Source organism: Sinocyclocheilus rhinocerous, unplaced genomic scaffold, assembly GCF_001515625.1.
Source record: "Sinocyclocheilus rhinocerous isolate Xijiao unplaced genomic scaffold, SAMN03320098_v1.1 scaffold62, whole genome shotgun sequence".
Taxonomy (NCBI): Eukaryota; Metazoa; Chordata; class Actinopteri; order Cypriniformes; family Cyprinidae; genus Sinocyclocheilus; species Sinocyclocheilus rhinocerous.
The window spans coordinates 2,901,537-2,918,613 of NW_015656585.1; the positions used below are offsets into that span (position 1 = coordinate 2,901,537).

Genomic DNA, 17,077 nt, shown 5'->3' on the forward strand with positions numbered 1-17,077 from the left:
ATTATGAACTGCTAAAGCTTACCTCATCTGGCATAGAAAATAGGGTGAGGTTCTTCAGATACTCCCCTTCAGCAAAGACGATCTCACCCTGCACTGGGTTGATGTCTCCCGAATAGGTTGGCTCAAGAATCCAGAAGACTGACACATTCCCAAACCTACCCCTGCTTCTCCCAATGGGGTAGGATGCTATCATACATAATGATGTTATTTTAAACAGATTCTAAAAGAAAAGAAAGTTAAGTGACCAAAAGCTGTAGCTTATAGATCTCCGTACCTGACTGAGTATCCATGGCTTTGCTTTCATTGATGGTGAAGTCTAAGCCAGGCTGAATGAACTCAATGACCCCAAATGGGTCATCACTCTTACGCACGGTAATGCTGACCTGTCTTCGGTTCCCAAGGCGACTAGCTGGCGTGCTGTGGCTACTAAGGACCACTGAGAACGTCTCATCTAGCTGAAGACAAAACATCAGACAATCTTTTAGAAGTCAGGTTTACTTACATTTTGAATTTCCAAACATTTGTGAAGTGTTAAAGGAATCCTAACATTAAGGGAAGTAAGGAACTATGTAGATCATCCTTCATGTAACACAGGGTCATTTAATTAGAGGACATATTATTATCATATAATCATTAGTCCTGAGTACTTACCTCTGGTATCCCATCAGGCTTGGCTACCAGGGCCACCATCACCTCTCTCTCCCCTGGCTGGAACTCTAGGATCCCCGTGGCCCCATAGAACTGAGCATTTCCAGAAGGAATCACTGTATATCTTATGAGCTGGTTTAAGAGCTGCCCCTGCTCTCTGATCACCCTCAGTTCAACTGTTTCCCCCTCCTGCATAGCCAACAAATCATCCAAACATGTCACATGTTCAAGTAAATGCAATGAAAAACATAAAAGAAAGTTACATGCTAAACTCCATTTAAAATAATTTTACATTTTGGTGTTTGTTTACACATACATAAAAAAAAATATTAATACTATTTATTCTGTATTTATTTGTATTTTCAACATCAAGATTTTATAAATTAAAATTTTAAGTTATAATTTTTATGAAAATATAACTGTCATGTGTTTGTCAATGGTCAGTGTACTACAGTCTATTTAATAGTCTAATAGTTTAATTTGTCAATCTGTATGACTACTGACTATTGATGAATGAAAATAGGGACTATATTATACTAATTATACTGGTGACCATTTACAAAGTATACAGTCATATATTCATAAAATTAGAACTTAAAATCTTAATGTTTAATTTTAAAATGATTATAAAATATTAATAATTCAATAAAAATTATATTAAATAAAAAAATAAAGAAAATTTAATCTGAATGAATGAATGAATGAACTATGTCTTACACTGATAAACCAAGGTCCTTTAGAGACTGGTGAAAACTCAAATACTCCTCCAGGGTCATCGTTCTCCAGAATAACAATTTCTCGGCTAGTGAAACCTGGTTTGAGTATCTGGTTGTCCACATTTGTCCTGTACAGCAATATGGTGACAATCATATGTTACAGTATGGTGACACTGTAAAGTTATATTATTAAAAAGCAGAAAAAATGTCTACTATGATATATTACAGTATGGTAGATTATAATGCACAATCATATTTTGTTTTAAGCAGTATGGGCTGATTTATATGACATAAAATGCATGATAAAAGGAAAAATGATTACCAGTATTCTATGACAAAATATTTGCCAGATTCATATTTTGGATATGTATGAGTGTGGTCACGCCAGCATTTGAAAGTGTCTCAAATTGCTTGGCCTAAGGTCTCTTGGTTATGCTGATTTGACAAGTCATGTTTTAGAGCAACCCACTATCCTCCCTTCTCAGCAGGGGTCTTGTTTATAAACCGAGCTTGGCTTGGTCTGAGCCAGCACTGAAGGCTCTAGATCATTAGTAAAATGGCTGACAAAGAGCTTGCAGGAGAAGTGTTCTAAACAAATGCATTCAGAGGATGTGCTGCATGCATACAAACACTGATGTTTTTACAGGACAGGATAAAGGAACTCCGTAAATGAGGTGCTAAATGAGTACAAGCAGCGTTTGCCTTCATCCAAGTGCGGTCACCCATCAACATATACAAACACACTCTTACTATTCATTTCACACACCCAGATAAAAGAGACATACCCCATCGAAACCTTAAGACAGAGCCCCTGAAAGTTCAGAGTGGATGCTTTCCACATAAAGAGTTGATTCACAGCACACAATAAGGCACAGTCTTTCTAGTACGCACTTACCCGAAGTACACTACAAAGCGAGCGGTTTCTACCCTGCGAACGGAGAGTGAAGAGAGGACAAAGAGTGTCCCAGCACAATGATTACAAGATATTTCCCAGATTAAAGGAAAAGACTGAAAGGGGTCATCAGGTAAAACTTCAGAAGGCAACCAACACTTTGATCCACCATACAATATAATGGATCCAAAAAGTATTTGGATTTAAATCACCCTTTAAAACATCTCAATGTCATTATAACAAGTTAAACAGACCTGTCTAATGTAAGAATGACGGTCTCATTGATCTCTGGGATATTGTCCGCCATTACAGTGATGTTAATCACTGCTTCACTTTGTCCTGAGAGGAACCTGACCGATCCAGTGAAAGGTGAAATGTCACCCTCAGTGACATCTTCTCTGTTCTCGCCAGCGGGCCGCAGACTCCAGAAGACCACAGCCTGGCCATCCGTCCCATCTCGCCTCAGTTGAAGTGTTATCTAGAGACAGAGAGAATCATTTTCACATCATAATTTTTCACATAATTTCTTCATCCAAGAATACAGTAGGATACAAAAGTCTGAGACCATATTGAAATTTTTTTTTTCCCTGATTTCCAACACCAAATTAAATATTTAAATTTTGAATTTTGAAATATGTAAAGAAAAAATTGTCCAGGAAAGTGTTTTATACCAAGCTGATGTTTGAATCTTCTGGTTCCAGCGCCACCACTGTCTGATTACTGGTGAAGCCAATCTCTCCATTAGCAATATCCGGTGTGATGATCAGGGAGATGTTCAAAGCTCCTCCAAAGCGAGGACTCACAGATGGGATTTGTGGGGAGATGTAAACCAACTGCACACTGTCCAACTAATGAAAGACATTAATCCATTACCTGTTAACACAACTGTTTTTAACAATTTCAAAAAGCAAACAATAACTGTCAGTTGGAAATGTTAAATTCTTTTAAAGGGATAGTTCACCCAAAACTGAAAATTGTGTCATAATTTACCCTTGTGTTGTTCAAATATCGTATGCCCTTTCTTTCTCATTTTGGACCATTTTTTTAAGTGATTTAAAAAAAAAAAGTCCTGTGCGTGATTGTCCATATAATGGCAATTTTTTGCAATCGACATCAAGCTTTTAAAAAAGACACAAAAGTATCACAGAGTTGTTAAATAATATGTTTTAACATATTATTTAATGAACAATCTTGACTTGGCCATTGGTCTCAAGTTCGCTTCTCACCAAACCCTATTATCATGTACATGCAGAACAATTGGAAAATATGGCACGTGCCACGTCTTTTTTGAAAGCTTGATGTTGATTGCAATTATAACAATAACTGCAATAACAGCTCTGCCTGTCAAACAAGCACTTCACATGCTTGGTCATCTTCTTCTGAGATGCTATGAGAGCATGTTTGCTCTTTTTCAAGGGCTCTTGTAATGCTTCACTTAAAGGTGCAGATCTTGGAAAATGCTAACTTTAGCCTGATAGCACTGAAAGCGAACGTCCCACCCAAGATCAAAGACAATTTTTAATATTACTCCGATTGGATTCATCTGAAAGAAGGAAGTCATATACGCCTAGGATGGCTTGAGGGTGAGTAAATAATGGACTAATTTTCCTTTTTGGGTGAACTATCCCTATATGTTGAAATACAATTTAAATCCAGTGATTTAATTTTCAGCAGCCATTACTCCAGTCTTTAGTGTCACATGATCCTTCAGAAATCATTCTAATACGCTGACTTGGTGCTTAAGAAACATTTCTTATTCTTATCAGGGTTGAAAAATTTTACTGGCTAATATTTTTTCAGGATTCTTTAATGAATAGAAAGCTTGAAAGAACAGCATTTATTTGAAATACAAACCTTTTGGAACATTACAAATGTCTTTGATCAATTTAGTGCAGCCATGATAAATAAAATTACTAATTTCTTAATAATAATAATAATAATAATAATAATAAAAACTTACTGTCTCCAAACTTTTAAAGTGTAGTGTAAACCATCGCAACATTGCTAATTAATGAACAAAAAACTGATTTATGTTTTTAGATAGCAGGCCTCAGTTATTTAAACCTCAGAAGCTCTTGTAATGCTTCACTTAAAGGTGCAGATCTTGGAAAATGCTAACTTTAGCCTGATAGCACTGAAAGCGAACGTCCCACCCAAGATCAAAGACAATTTTTAATATTACTCCGATTGGATTCATCTGAAAGAAGGAAGTCATATACGCCTAGGATGGCTTGAGGGTGAGTAAATAATGGACTAATTTTCCTTTTTGGGTGAACTATCCCTATATGTTGAAATACAATTTAAATCCAGTGATTTAATTTTCAGCAGCCATTACTCCAGTCTTTAGTGTCACATGATCCTTCAGAAATCATTCTAATACGCTGACTTGGTGCTTAAGAAACATTTCTTATTCTTATCAGGGTTGAAAAATTTTACTGGCTAATATTTTTTCAGGATTCTTTAATGAATAGAAAGCTTGAAAGAACAGCATTTATTTGAAATACAAACCTTTTGGAACATTACAAATGTCTTTGATCAATTTAGTGCAGCCATGATAAATAAAATTACTACTAATTTCTTAATAATAATAATAATAATAATAATAATAAAAACTTACTGTCTCCAAACTTTTAAAGTGTAGTGTAAACCATCGCAACATTGCTAATTAATGAACAAAAAACTGATTATGTTTTTAGATAGCAGGCCTCAGTTATTTAAACCTCAGAAACCTCAATTTACTTTTTTTTTTTTCACAAACATATCCTACCTGAATCAGGAAATGAGCCCCGTTCTGCAAGAAGGCATCATTGCGTATTGGCAAGATGAGTTGAGCTCGTGACTGACCAGAACTGAACAGCACACTGTTGACACTTGTTCCATTCAGCACCCCATCCCTGGCTCGTGATGGGTCCAGTGGTCTGGCAGGTATGTAGAGGACAGATAGGGTAAGTCGCACCTCTCCCATGGTCCCCCCTTCTCTGAGGAAACTAAGCGACAGGAAGCGTCCCTCTGGTTGACTCTGAATACTTTGATTCTCTCTTGGATGAAAGCCAAATAGACCATAGACATCATCACTGTCCTGAATGAAGAACACCATCTGTGAAGTAAGAACAACATATTGACTTCAGGTTTCCTTACAGGAAGGTTACAGACGATTAAACAATCATTTCAATTACTCGTCTTTCAGGTTGTTTCAGCAACCGAACATACAGTAATGCACTTATGGGGCATGACATTTCTTCAGAATATGCATTAACATGCATAATGTTTTGGAAGTATGTGGTACACAAAAGAAGATATTTGTATTGAATGTTCGTATTTAAACAGTTTTGGTGACCATTGACTTCCATTGTCAAAACAAACAGAAAGAGTCATACAGGGTTGGAACGACATGAAGGTGGGTAAATGACAGAATGCTCTTTTTTGCGTAAACTATCCCTTTAAGGATTATACATTGGTATTGCACAACTAGAGGTTAATTCTTCTAATACTGTAGTCCCACTGCCAAAAAGAGGACTTAGACAACTTCAAAGCTCATGTATTGGTTACGTTACGCTCACATAAAGCTGTTTTTGAATGGAAAGATATAAACTATTTAACAAAATTACAAGCACATTTCTGTTCACTCGCACAAAACATTTACACATTTCTGACATTTCAAATCCTCTGAACTGTCTTGCCCAGATTTCCAATGAAAACAAATTACTGTAAACATCAGTTTTGTTTTGTAACTTCAACCATAACATTGAGGAAAAAATTACAGATGCTTTTAATAGAAAAAAAACCTTTGCAACCAAAGCATTGCTTTAAAATGGTGTTTCCTCTTGTGATGAACTCTAAAATAACCTGATCTTTTCCTCTCTATATTGAAACCTGTAACACATAGCAATAAACAAATCTCACCACTCATTACAGTGAACGTAACATTAGACTATCTGTGTAAAATTTACAGTGAACCAATCACAGAAAGCCCTTCTCTTTCATTAGACCTCACAAGAGTGTAAAAATAGCATTCATGAGCTAGTTTATGACTCTGTCATTTACCCAAGCCTCATCAGACCAAGGCACAAGACCTCTCTAAATATTTGTAGTACTTTTTTCAGTGAATTTAGGAACAGATGACATAAATAAGCTCTTCACAATTAGTTGTCACATCCTGCAGAGTCAATTCAGTTATCCTAAACTTATGATCACACTTATGGGTAATTGATAGGTTTAAACATAAACTCGGGTCGGATTTATCCTCTCCTTCCACACATAATCAAACTCGCAACAGACAAGTTATAAAGAGAACACCCAGCCACCCACAGGCTCTGCTGTGGGCTATTTTGTGCTGGGACCACATGAAGGGAACACCCAAGTGACACTCAGTGTAACCAGCAGTCTGTGATGCCGCTGTGCCAGAGAGACACATGTGTCTCATTTTACGCCACATCCGCTTTAAACGGACTAAGTGCTGCCCAGATGGTAACTAAGAACCAGCTCTGATCTGGGAACTTCCTTCCTTGACGAGAGGTATGAGCCAGAGTAAGACAACAACCTCCCTGGATGTCTCACCACAAGCCTCCGAGTGAGGTCCAAAAGGGATCTGCTACCATGGCTGTCTGAAACTAAGCATAAAAGTCTAGAATATCATTATAGTGGGTGACATGTCAACATGTAAGACAACCAGTGCCTGGGCACATTATGAATAATAACATTTTCCTTCCAAAAATTAAAGAGAGCGCTTCAAGCTGTCATCAACATCAACTTGCACTTTCATCTTTCATAACTAAATCCACCACCGATCTATGATCTGCAATCCAAACACATTCTCTAAATGCATTAAACTAAAAACCAATCACAAGCCAAGCACTCACTTCCATCGGCTCATCCACTTCGGCCCCTCCTTGTTCAGATCCTGGGATCAGTCTGAGGATGAAGGCTTCTGCCTCTTCTGGAAGGTTGTCCTGAGTGATATTTAAAGGCAGCACAGTATTCATCTGGCCCTCAGCAAACCTCAGGGTACCTGATGCAGGATTAAGGTCGGCAGAGACTGGAGTCCTATCCGTGGAGTTTCTTGTTATATTCCACCTAACTGAAACAGCTCCATGAGTTCCTCCGTTCCTCACAATGATGATGCCTTCGTATCTGAAACAGAGAAACACAGATTAGAGATATTACAGATATTGTGGATAACAACATAAAAAAACGAATCTCACTCAGAAACGCCAACACCTAATCAGATTCTTATTAAGTCTATGCTAAACCAGACTAGGATGACCAGTTACCAGTACAAGTAATGTATCTGACATTACTAAAAATGAAATACCACACAAAAAAGACAAAATACCAGCTGAAAACTGAATAATGATACCAGTATGTCTACAGTAATTATAATGTATGATATCTTATATAGCATACACTACTGTTAAAAGGTTTGGGGTCAGTAAATAAATACTATTCAGCAAGGATGCATTAAACTGATCAAAAGTAACAGTAAATACATTTATAATGTTACAAAAAATGCTTGAGTTGCAAATCATCATACAGTATTAGAATGCTTTCTGAAGGATTATATGACACTTAACATTGGAGTAATCAGCTTTGCCATCACCAAAAACAATATTAAAATAGAAAAGTTATTTAAACTGTAACAATATTTCACAATATTACTGTTTTTACTGTATTTTTGTTCAAATAAATGGTCAGCATAAGATATTCTTATTAAGAACATTTTAAAAATCTGACCATATTTTTGAATGGTACTGTATAGATGTATACGAAGAGTTTATTTGCAAAAACAGATAACTCAGTTTTTTTAAATTTTCAAAAATCATGTTTTTTATTATGTTATCATGTTTTTATTGTGTTAGTTAGCTGTATTTTTTAGTTATTTTTTACCTAATCAAAATAACCCAACTGTAGTTTGATTGAGATTATTCGGAATGCACAATGAAAAAAAACCATGATTTTTGAAAATTGTTAAAAACTGAGTTATCTGTTTTTACAAATGAACCCTTCCTATATTATATTCATTAATTTTATACATTTTTAAACAACTTTTTTGGAACAATTTATATTGTAAAAAAAAAAAAAAAAAAACGGCCACAAAAATTTTTAAATGAGTAGAAGCTACTAATGGGAGTGAAGACAGTGTAATGTGATTTCAGAAAGAGTGCCAACCTGCCATGTGCATTTGGGATATGATAGAAGGACTATGATTTATAACCAAGACAAGTTACCCACTATTAATTAAATAATGACCTGTTAATGCAAGTGTTATAACACTATAAACCAGGTCTTCAACCCAGCTCCTGGAGAACCACTGTCCTGCAAAGTTCATTTCCAACACACTTACTTGTGATTTTCCAAGTGATCCTGAGGACTTTCATTAGCTGGTTCATGTGTGTTTGATTAGGGCTGGAGCAAATCTCTGTAGGACAGTGGGTGTACAGACACAGGGTTGAATATTTCTGCTTTAAACAGTACTCTACTCACATCGGGTTCAGGTCTTCATTGATGATGTGGGGTTGTATGGGGGAAGGACTGATTGACAGGACTCCATAAGGCTTATCATTGGGCTCAATGGTCACGAGTGCAACACTTGGAGTCATCAGCACTGCATCACCCAATAAGTTATCTTCCAAAAGAACCACTTGGAAAGATTCTGCAATCTCCGGAATGGTGTCATCTTTAATGTTGAAGCGGAGTTCTGTTTCATGGACACCTGGAGGGAAAACAACCATCCTCTCTGATTGTAGATCCACAAAGTCCGCCAGTGGAGTAGCACTGGCCGCCCCATTGCCTGTAATGACTGTATAGGTCACAGACACCGTTCTGTCATCAGAACCGATCAGAAGACCATCCTCAGTTCTACCACGTGTAATGCTAAGAGAAATTACACCAATGTTCTCCGGGACAACCAGTGTGGGTTTGGAGAAGCGGATGGGAGCATCATTACGGGAGATCTTGATTTGCACACTGCTTCTGTTAGGATCGAGTAAAGCTCCGCCAGCTGCTTCTGTCAACCGCACTGTGAAGATCTCATCATCTTCTGGAAGCTAGTGGACATGTGAGATCAAAAACAACACATGTTATGATAGATTAATGCAGAACATCTTCTATGTTCATTTAGTCATTCACTTATTGTGAATCTACTTGGCAACAGTTTTTTTTCCTCAGAATGATGGTTTCTCTGACTTTAAATCATTAATCAATTTTTTTTTTTCCTCTAAGAAATATGCCACATTATGGAAAAAAACTGGTTTCACATTAACGTTAAGCTATCATTATTCATGTGATCTCTTTTATGTCTATTTAACAAAGAAACCGTACCTTGTCATCTTGTATCATGATGCTGAAAACTACAACAGCACGACCAGGAGGAATAGTGATGTTCCCCATGTCTGGACTGAGATCCTCAATTGCAGGGTTTGGACCTCCAAAAATCTGTGAATTAATAAATAATTAAGGATGGATGGATGGATGGATGGATAGATGGATAGATAGATAGATAGATAGATAGATAGATAGAGATATTTTGCAATATAATCTTTTTTTAAGCAGAGTTACAAACTGTCTGGCAATGCTCACCTCAAAGTTGACAGTTACAGTACCATAGGTTCCTTTCTCTCGAAGGAGAGTGAGAGGCACATACTGGATTCTACCTCTTGGCTCCTCCACAGTAATTAGGGAGGTCTAAACAGAGAGAGAAAAAAACCCATCATTCACTGATTTACATATGTACTGACAGAATTAGAAATGAGGGATATCAGAAACAAGATGAGACGTCATGTAGCAGGAGTGTCCAATCCTGCTGCTGGAGTGACAAGGTCATGTAGAGTTTAGCTATAACCCTAAATAAACACATCCGAACCAACTAATCTCAGACTTCAGAATTATTAAAAACTTAGACTATGTCTGTTCTGGCATCCTCTCCAAGTAGGTACTTCTTTGAAATAGTACTTTGAGAGTGTCAATGATTATTCTATATAGTATGAATGTGTGTAGCATGAATATAATCTGGACATCCTACATTTCCATGTGACTTACAGCTTCAGCTGTATTATTTCACTAACATTAAGAACTCCTCTTCCGTGGCCTCATGGGATAGTACAGTGTGAATGCACACTTATAAGTATTATGTCATTATGTGATCCTTTTTGCCTACTGTTTCACAAATACTATAAATTCGGTCATACTTTTTTTTTTTTATTATGCAAGTAAGGAATGTGACTATTTACAAGTGCCAAATACAGAATCACTTGGACAAACGAACATATATCCAGATAGCTAACATTTCAAGATCATTCTGATAACTCCTGTATATGTATTCTTGTGATTGTGAGCATGTGTCATTGAATATCTAAAAGATTTATAACAGATATAACAAGTATAACTACAAAAAAAATAAATAAATAAATAATAATAATAATAATGACAAGACAAGTGGAGACAACAAGTATTGTAAGTGATAATGATGACAAAGATAACTATAACAACAATAATAATAATAATAAGGATTTCATTAAGATTAGGAAAGGGTGGAGGACAGTGAAGGATGCAAGTAATAGTAATGATATTATTAATAATAGTAATAAATTATAAATTAATAAATATTTAATAAATTATTAGGGTTGTCCCTGATCCCTCCGTCGCAACAACATATCATAGCTTAATCCCAAGCCCATGTCACGCCACAGCGGGAGTGCCTTGGAAAGATGCTGCGGGGCAACAGGGCCCAAAGCTCTCCCCCCATCCCCCAAAACACCAGCCATCCATGGCCACTACCTGCATGCCACGCTTGTCTCAGATGTCTGTTATTTATTTATTTACATATGTTTTTTAATGTATAGATGTGTATATGTCTCAGCTAATTTGTGATGCATTAAAAAGGTGAGACGTGTAGTGCAGCCCAGGCCAGGGACCCGGCCCACCCACACGGCCCACTTACCCTTTGTATGTGTCTCCCTTTTCTTTGTTTTTCTTTTCTTTTCTTTTTTTTTTCTTTTCTTTTTTTTAAATAGAATACAGGTGCATCTCAATAAATTAGAATGTCGTGGAAAAGTTCACATTGAATATCTAAAAGATTTATAACAGATATAACAAGTATAACTACAAAAAAAATAAATAAATAAATAATAATAATAATAATGACAAGACAAGTGGAGACAACAAGTATTGTAAGTGATAATGATGACAAAGATAACTATAACAACAATAATAATAATAATAATAAAAATTATAAATTAATAAATATTTAATAAATTATTAGGGTTGTCCCTGATCCCTCCGTCGCAACAACATATCAGAGCTTAATCCCAAGCACATGTCACGCCACAGCGGGAGTGCCTTGGAAAGATGCTGCGGGGCAACAGGGCCAAAAGCTCTCCCCCCATCCCCCAAAACACCAGCCATCAATGGCCACTACCTGCATGCCACGCTTGTCTCAGATGTCTGTTATTTATTTATTGGCCGCCCAAGTAACGGAACGCGTGGTGATTGATCGACTCCTCAGGGCCCTACCACAAACCCACCGCCAAGCCGTGGGGATGCGGAACCCCGCTACCACGCTGGAACTCGTGGAGGCAATAGAGCTGGCAGAGGCGGCCCACCGACGGGAGGCTGGGGAGCGAGTGCCGCCTTTTTCCCGGAGGGTGGTCCAGGAGCAACGCGCGCCGGAGGGCATCTCACGACCAGTGAGCAGGCCGGCGGCTCCCACTCCGCGGGATGAGCCTGCACGGGGATACGCGACAGGTACCGGCCTGCCGCGTGATGATTTCCGCCGCCCCGGGGGCCTGGCCTGTCGAAGTCGGAGTGGTGAAGGACCTCCCCGTGCCCGTCCTCCTGGGGAGAGACTGGCCCGGCTTTGACAGCTTGTTGACCGCTGCCAAGCAGCCTGCCAGCCCAAAAGGGAGCCGCCAAACGCGGCGTCCGGCGAAAGGGCCTCGTCGGCGCCCAGTCCTCTTGGCCTCGGACAGTGGGAGAGATGGTAAGTCCCCTTCCCATAACACTAACCTGTATTATGATGTCTTCCAGCAGGTGCCGTGCCCGTCCTCCTGGGAAGAGACTGGCCAGGCTTTGACAGCATGTTGACCGCTGCCACGCAGCCTGCCAGCCCAAAAGGGAGCCTCGTCGGCACCCCGTCCTCTTGGCCTCGGACAGTGGGAGAGATGGTGAGTCCCCTTCCCATAACTCTAACCTGTATTATGATGTCTTCCAGCAGGTAACGGGAGGGGGCTCGTTCGGCCGCGCTCAGCGCAAGGATAACCAACTTAAGCATTGCTGGACGCAGGTGTGTTCAATAGAGGGCAAGGAGACCCGGCCTGGACCCCATCCTCTCCCACACTTTATTGTCGAGAACGGCCTGCTATACTGTGTCGCCCAGCGAAGGGGGGAGGAAAAACGGCTACTAGTGGTGCCCCGCTCGAAGACGGAAACAGTGTTGGAGTTGGCTCATGCACATACTCTCGCGGGACATCTTGGGGTGACCAATACCGTACAACGTGTCCGTGACCGGCTTCACTGGCCCGGCCTGGACACCGAGGTAAAACTGTTCTGCCAAGCCTGTCCCACCTGCCAGAAGACCTCCCCCAGGTCACCTCCCCCCAGCCCGCTAATTCCGCTGCCCATCATAGAAGTGCCCTTCGAGCGCATCGGGATGGATCTAGTAGGGCCGTTGCCAAAGTCTGCCCGGGGGCATGAACACATTCTGGTGATTGTCGACTATGCCACCCGGTATCAAGAAGCAGTTCCTCTCCGAAAAGCCACCGCAAAAGCCATCGCCCACGAACTGTTCCTGCTCTGCAGCCGAGTCAGCATCCCAGCTGAGATCTTGACCAATCAGGGAACTCTGTTTATGTCCCAGCTAATGGCTGACCTCTGCCGGTTGCTCCGGGTAAAGCAATTGAGAACCTCAGTATACCATCCTCAAACGGATGGGCTCGTCGAACGCTTCAACCAGACACTAAAACAAATGTTGCAACGGGTGGTAGTGGAGGACAAGCGTGACTGGGATTTGATGCTGCCGTACATGCTCTTTGGGATACGAGAGGTCCCTCAGGCGTCCACCGGCTTTACCCCGTTCGAGCTCCTTTTCGGCAGACAGCCCCGGGTGTTGCTCGATGTGGCGAAGGAGGCTTGGGAACAACAGCAGCCCACGCCCCAGCGGTCGGTCATCGAGCACGTCACCGAAATGAGGGAGAAGACAGAGCGTGTTATGCCAGTAGTCCGGGAACACCTCGCCAAATCTCAGCAAACCCAACAACGCCATTATAACCGGGCAGCCCAACCGCGGGAGTTCCAAGCCGGGGATCGAGTGATGGTCCTGGTCCCCAACGCAGCCTGCAAATTCCTCGCCACCTGGCAGGGTTCGTACACGGTTTTAGAAAAAATTGGCCCTGTGACGTACCGGGTAAGACAGCCAGGCCGGCGGAGAACGGACCAACTGTATCATATAAACCTGCTGAAAAAGTGGATAGGGACCAGGGACCAACTCGCCGCACTTGCCACCACGGAACCCGTGGTTGTGGACGTTAACCCCCACCTTTCCGCTGCCCAGAAAGCCGAGCTACAACACCTGATCGGTCAGTTCTCCGATGTGTTCTCTACAATGCACGGGCAGACCCAGGTGCTCCAGCATGACATCAGGACACCCCCACGGGTCATCGTTAAGCAACGGATCCCTGAAGCTCGTCGGCAGGCTATTGAGACGGAAATCCAGCAGATGTTGAAGTTAGGGGTAATTGAACCATCACGCAGCCCGTGGTCCAGCCCAATTGTTCTGGTTCCCAAACCAGACGGCACCCTCCGCTTCTGCAACGACTTCCGACGCCTAAACGAGGTTTCAGAGTTCTCCCCCAGGTCACCTCCCCCCAGCCCGCTAATTCCGCTGCCCATCATAGAGGTGCCCTTCGAGCGCATCGGGATGGATCTAGTAGGGCCGTTGCCAAAGTCTGCCCGGGGGCATGAGCACATTCTGGTGATTGTCGACTATGCCACCCGGTATCCAGAAGCAGTTCCTCTCCGGAAAGCCACCGCAAAAGCCATCGCCCACGAACTGTTCCTGCTCTGCAGCCGAGTCGGCATCCCAGCTGAGATACTGACCGATCAGGGAACTCCGTTCATGTCCCGGCTAATGGCTGACCTCTGCCGGCTGCTCCGGGTAAAGCAGTTACGGACCTCCGTATACCATCCCCAGACGGATGGGCTCGTCGAACGGTTCAACCAGACCCTGAAGCGGATGTTGAGACGCGTGGTAGCAGAGGACAAGCGGGACTGGGATCTGATGCTGCCGTACGTACTCTTCGGGATACGAGAGGTCCCTCAGGCGTCCACCGGCTTTACCCCGTTCGAGCTCCTTTTCGGCCGACAGCCCCGAGGGTTGCTCGATGTGGCGAAGGAAGCTTGGGAACAACAGCAGCCCACGCCCCAGCGGTCGGTCATCGAGCACGTCACCGAAATGAGGGAGAAGACAGAGCGTGTTATGCCAGTAGTCCGGGAACACCTCGCCAAATCTCAGCAAACCCAACAACGCCATTATAACCGGGCAGCCCAACCGCGGGAGTTCCAAGCCGGGGATCGAGTGATGGTCCTGGTCCCCAACGCAGCCTGCAAATTCCTCGCCACCTGGCAGGGTTCGTACACGGTTTTAGAAAAAATTGGCCCTGTGACGTACCGGGTAAGACAGCCAGGCCGGCGGAGAACGGACCAACTGTATCATATAAACCTGCTGAAAAAGTGGATAGGGACCAGGGACCAACTCGCCGCACTTGCCACCACGGAGCCCGTGGTTGTGGAGGTTAACCCCCACCTGTCCGCGGCCCAGAAAACCGACTTACACCACCTGATCGGGTGATTGAACCATCACGCAGCCCCTGGTCCAGCCCAATTGTTCTGGTTCCCAAACCAGATGGCACCCTCTGCTTCGGCAACGACTTCCGACGTCTCAACGAGGTTTCAGAGTTCGACGGTTACCCAATGGTGGACGAGCTCCTGGATCGCCTGGGAAGGGCCCGGTACATTTCTACTCTGGACCTCACCAAGGGATACTGGCAGGTACCACTCTCTGAAAATGCAAAACCTAAAACTGCTTTCTCAACTCCTAGTGGCCACTGGCAGTACCGGACCCTTCCTTTCGGCCTACACGGAGCCCCAGCCATGTTCCAACGTTTGATGGATGTCCTGTTACGGCCGCACCAACAGTATGCCGCTGCCTACCTGGATGACGTGGTGATCCATTCGGAGCGTTGGGAGGACCACCTAAACCGTCTGCGGGGGGTGCTACTGGAATTACGGAGGGCTGGACTCACCGCCAACCCTCGCAAATGTCACCTAGCGCTCTTCGAGGCGAAGTACCTGGGGTTTCAAGTGGGACGCGGCCTCATAAAACCCCAGGAAGGGAAAGTAGGGGCAGTGCACGCCACCCCGAGCCCCAGCACGAAGACTCAGGTACGAGCCTTTCTAGGGTTGGCGGGGTATTATCGCTGCTTTGGGGTCACTCCCCACCCACCCCCAATATCCCCCTTGTTAACTCTGTATCTTTCCACCAGGACCAGGACAGCGCTTGGGGGGGGTGGAGTGTGACGAGCGTCCCGAGCTCACATCAGCGTTGCCATGGAAATGGACGAGGAACACCTGCACGCGCTCATCACGGGCTGATCGATCACAGCTGAGAGTCATCAGCCCGCGGCCAGATAAGCCGCGTGAGGCCCAACGGTCAGGGAGACATACTCTCCCTGAAGCTGTGATCTAACGTGTTCTCTCCTTTACATTCCAGAAACCAGCGCGTGACCAATCAGCCCGAACACGAGCGCCACACGGACTTGCCGCCACTGGAACTCACTCACGGAGAAGCACCGACTCACCTCAGCACCCACCTCCCTCACTTGGACACTTGATTTGTGAATAAATCCACCCTCCGGGGTATTTATTTGAGCTCTCCTTGTCGTGTGTTCCTTCAACCCCATTACAATATATATATAATAGGTCTTGCGCGCCCCGGACTTCGGCTGCCCCTTCCTGCTGCAAACGGACGCCTCCGAAATGGGATTGGGAGCTGTTCTGTCTCAAGTCCAGGAAGGTGAAGAACATCCCGTGTTGTTTATTAGCAGGAAGCTGACCCCAGCCGAGAAAAATTATGCAACTGTGGAAAATGAAGCTCTGGCAGTTAAGTGGGCAGTCCTGGAGCTGCGTTATTATCTCCTCGGTCGTAAGTTCACCCTCATAACGGATCACGCGCCCCTACAATGGATGGCCCGGGCCAAGGACACTAACGCCAGGGTGACACGGTGGTTCCTGGCGCTCCAGGACTTCCACTTCGTTGTTTGCCACCGTGCCGGAGCAGCCAACGCCAATGCCGACGGCCTTTCTCGGATCTGGTCAGCTTTTGCAGGTCTGTCAGGGGTCACTCCCCACCCACCCCCAATATCAGACCTGACCAGGAAGGGGCAGCCAGAGCGAGTAGCCTGGAACTCCGACGCTGAAGAGGCATTCCAGGGAGTGAAGCGAGCTCTCACTTCCGAGCCGGTCCTGCGCGCCCCGGACTTCGGCTGCCCCTTCCTGCATTACAATACATATATACATATATATATACATACATACATACATACCAGGGCTGCACGACAAACCGCACGCGACACCCAACGCGCATCCCGCCCTCAAAGCCGGATCCCCAATCAGCGGCAATCCTCCACCACGCGCGGGCCCCCACACGGAGCAGCACCAACCACAGAGCCGCCGCCTAAATTCGGTCATACTGGTAATTTCACAAACTGTCTTCAACTTACTGTATAGTAGGGAAGTATGCATATTAAGATGCAGCCCTAGTCAGTTAGGTTAG

The 17,077-nt window shown here is 43.3% G+C and overlaps 1 protein-coding gene across 1 annotated transcript in view; it reads right to left on the reverse strand.

The window, feature by feature from the left end:
- Positions 1-17,077, reverse strand: part of adgrv1 (adhesion G protein-coupled receptor V1) — a 138,467-nt gene that overhangs the window by 97,840 nt on the left and 23,550 nt on the right. The window contains exons 5-16 of the mRNA XM_016527812.1: positions 9,832-9,936; positions 9,574-9,687; positions 8,737-9,299; positions 7,116-7,386; positions 5,024-5,353; positions 2,928-3,104; positions 2,511-2,734; positions 2,260-2,292; positions 1,366-1,492; positions 652-837; positions 275-455; positions 23-186 (exon numbers count right to left, since the gene is read on the reverse strand). Coding sequence (XP_016383298.1) covers positions 23-186; positions 275-455; positions 652-837; positions 1,366-1,492; positions 2,260-2,292; positions 2,511-2,734; positions 2,928-3,104; positions 5,024-5,353; positions 7,116-7,386; positions 8,737-9,299; positions 9,574-9,687; positions 9,832-9,936 — 2,475 coding nt within the window. The remainder of the gene's footprint in view (positions 1-22; positions 187-274; positions 456-651; positions 838-1,365; positions 1,493-2,259; positions 2,293-2,510; positions 2,735-2,927; positions 3,105-5,023; positions 5,354-7,115; positions 7,387-8,736; positions 9,300-9,573; positions 9,688-9,831; positions 9,937-17,077) is intronic.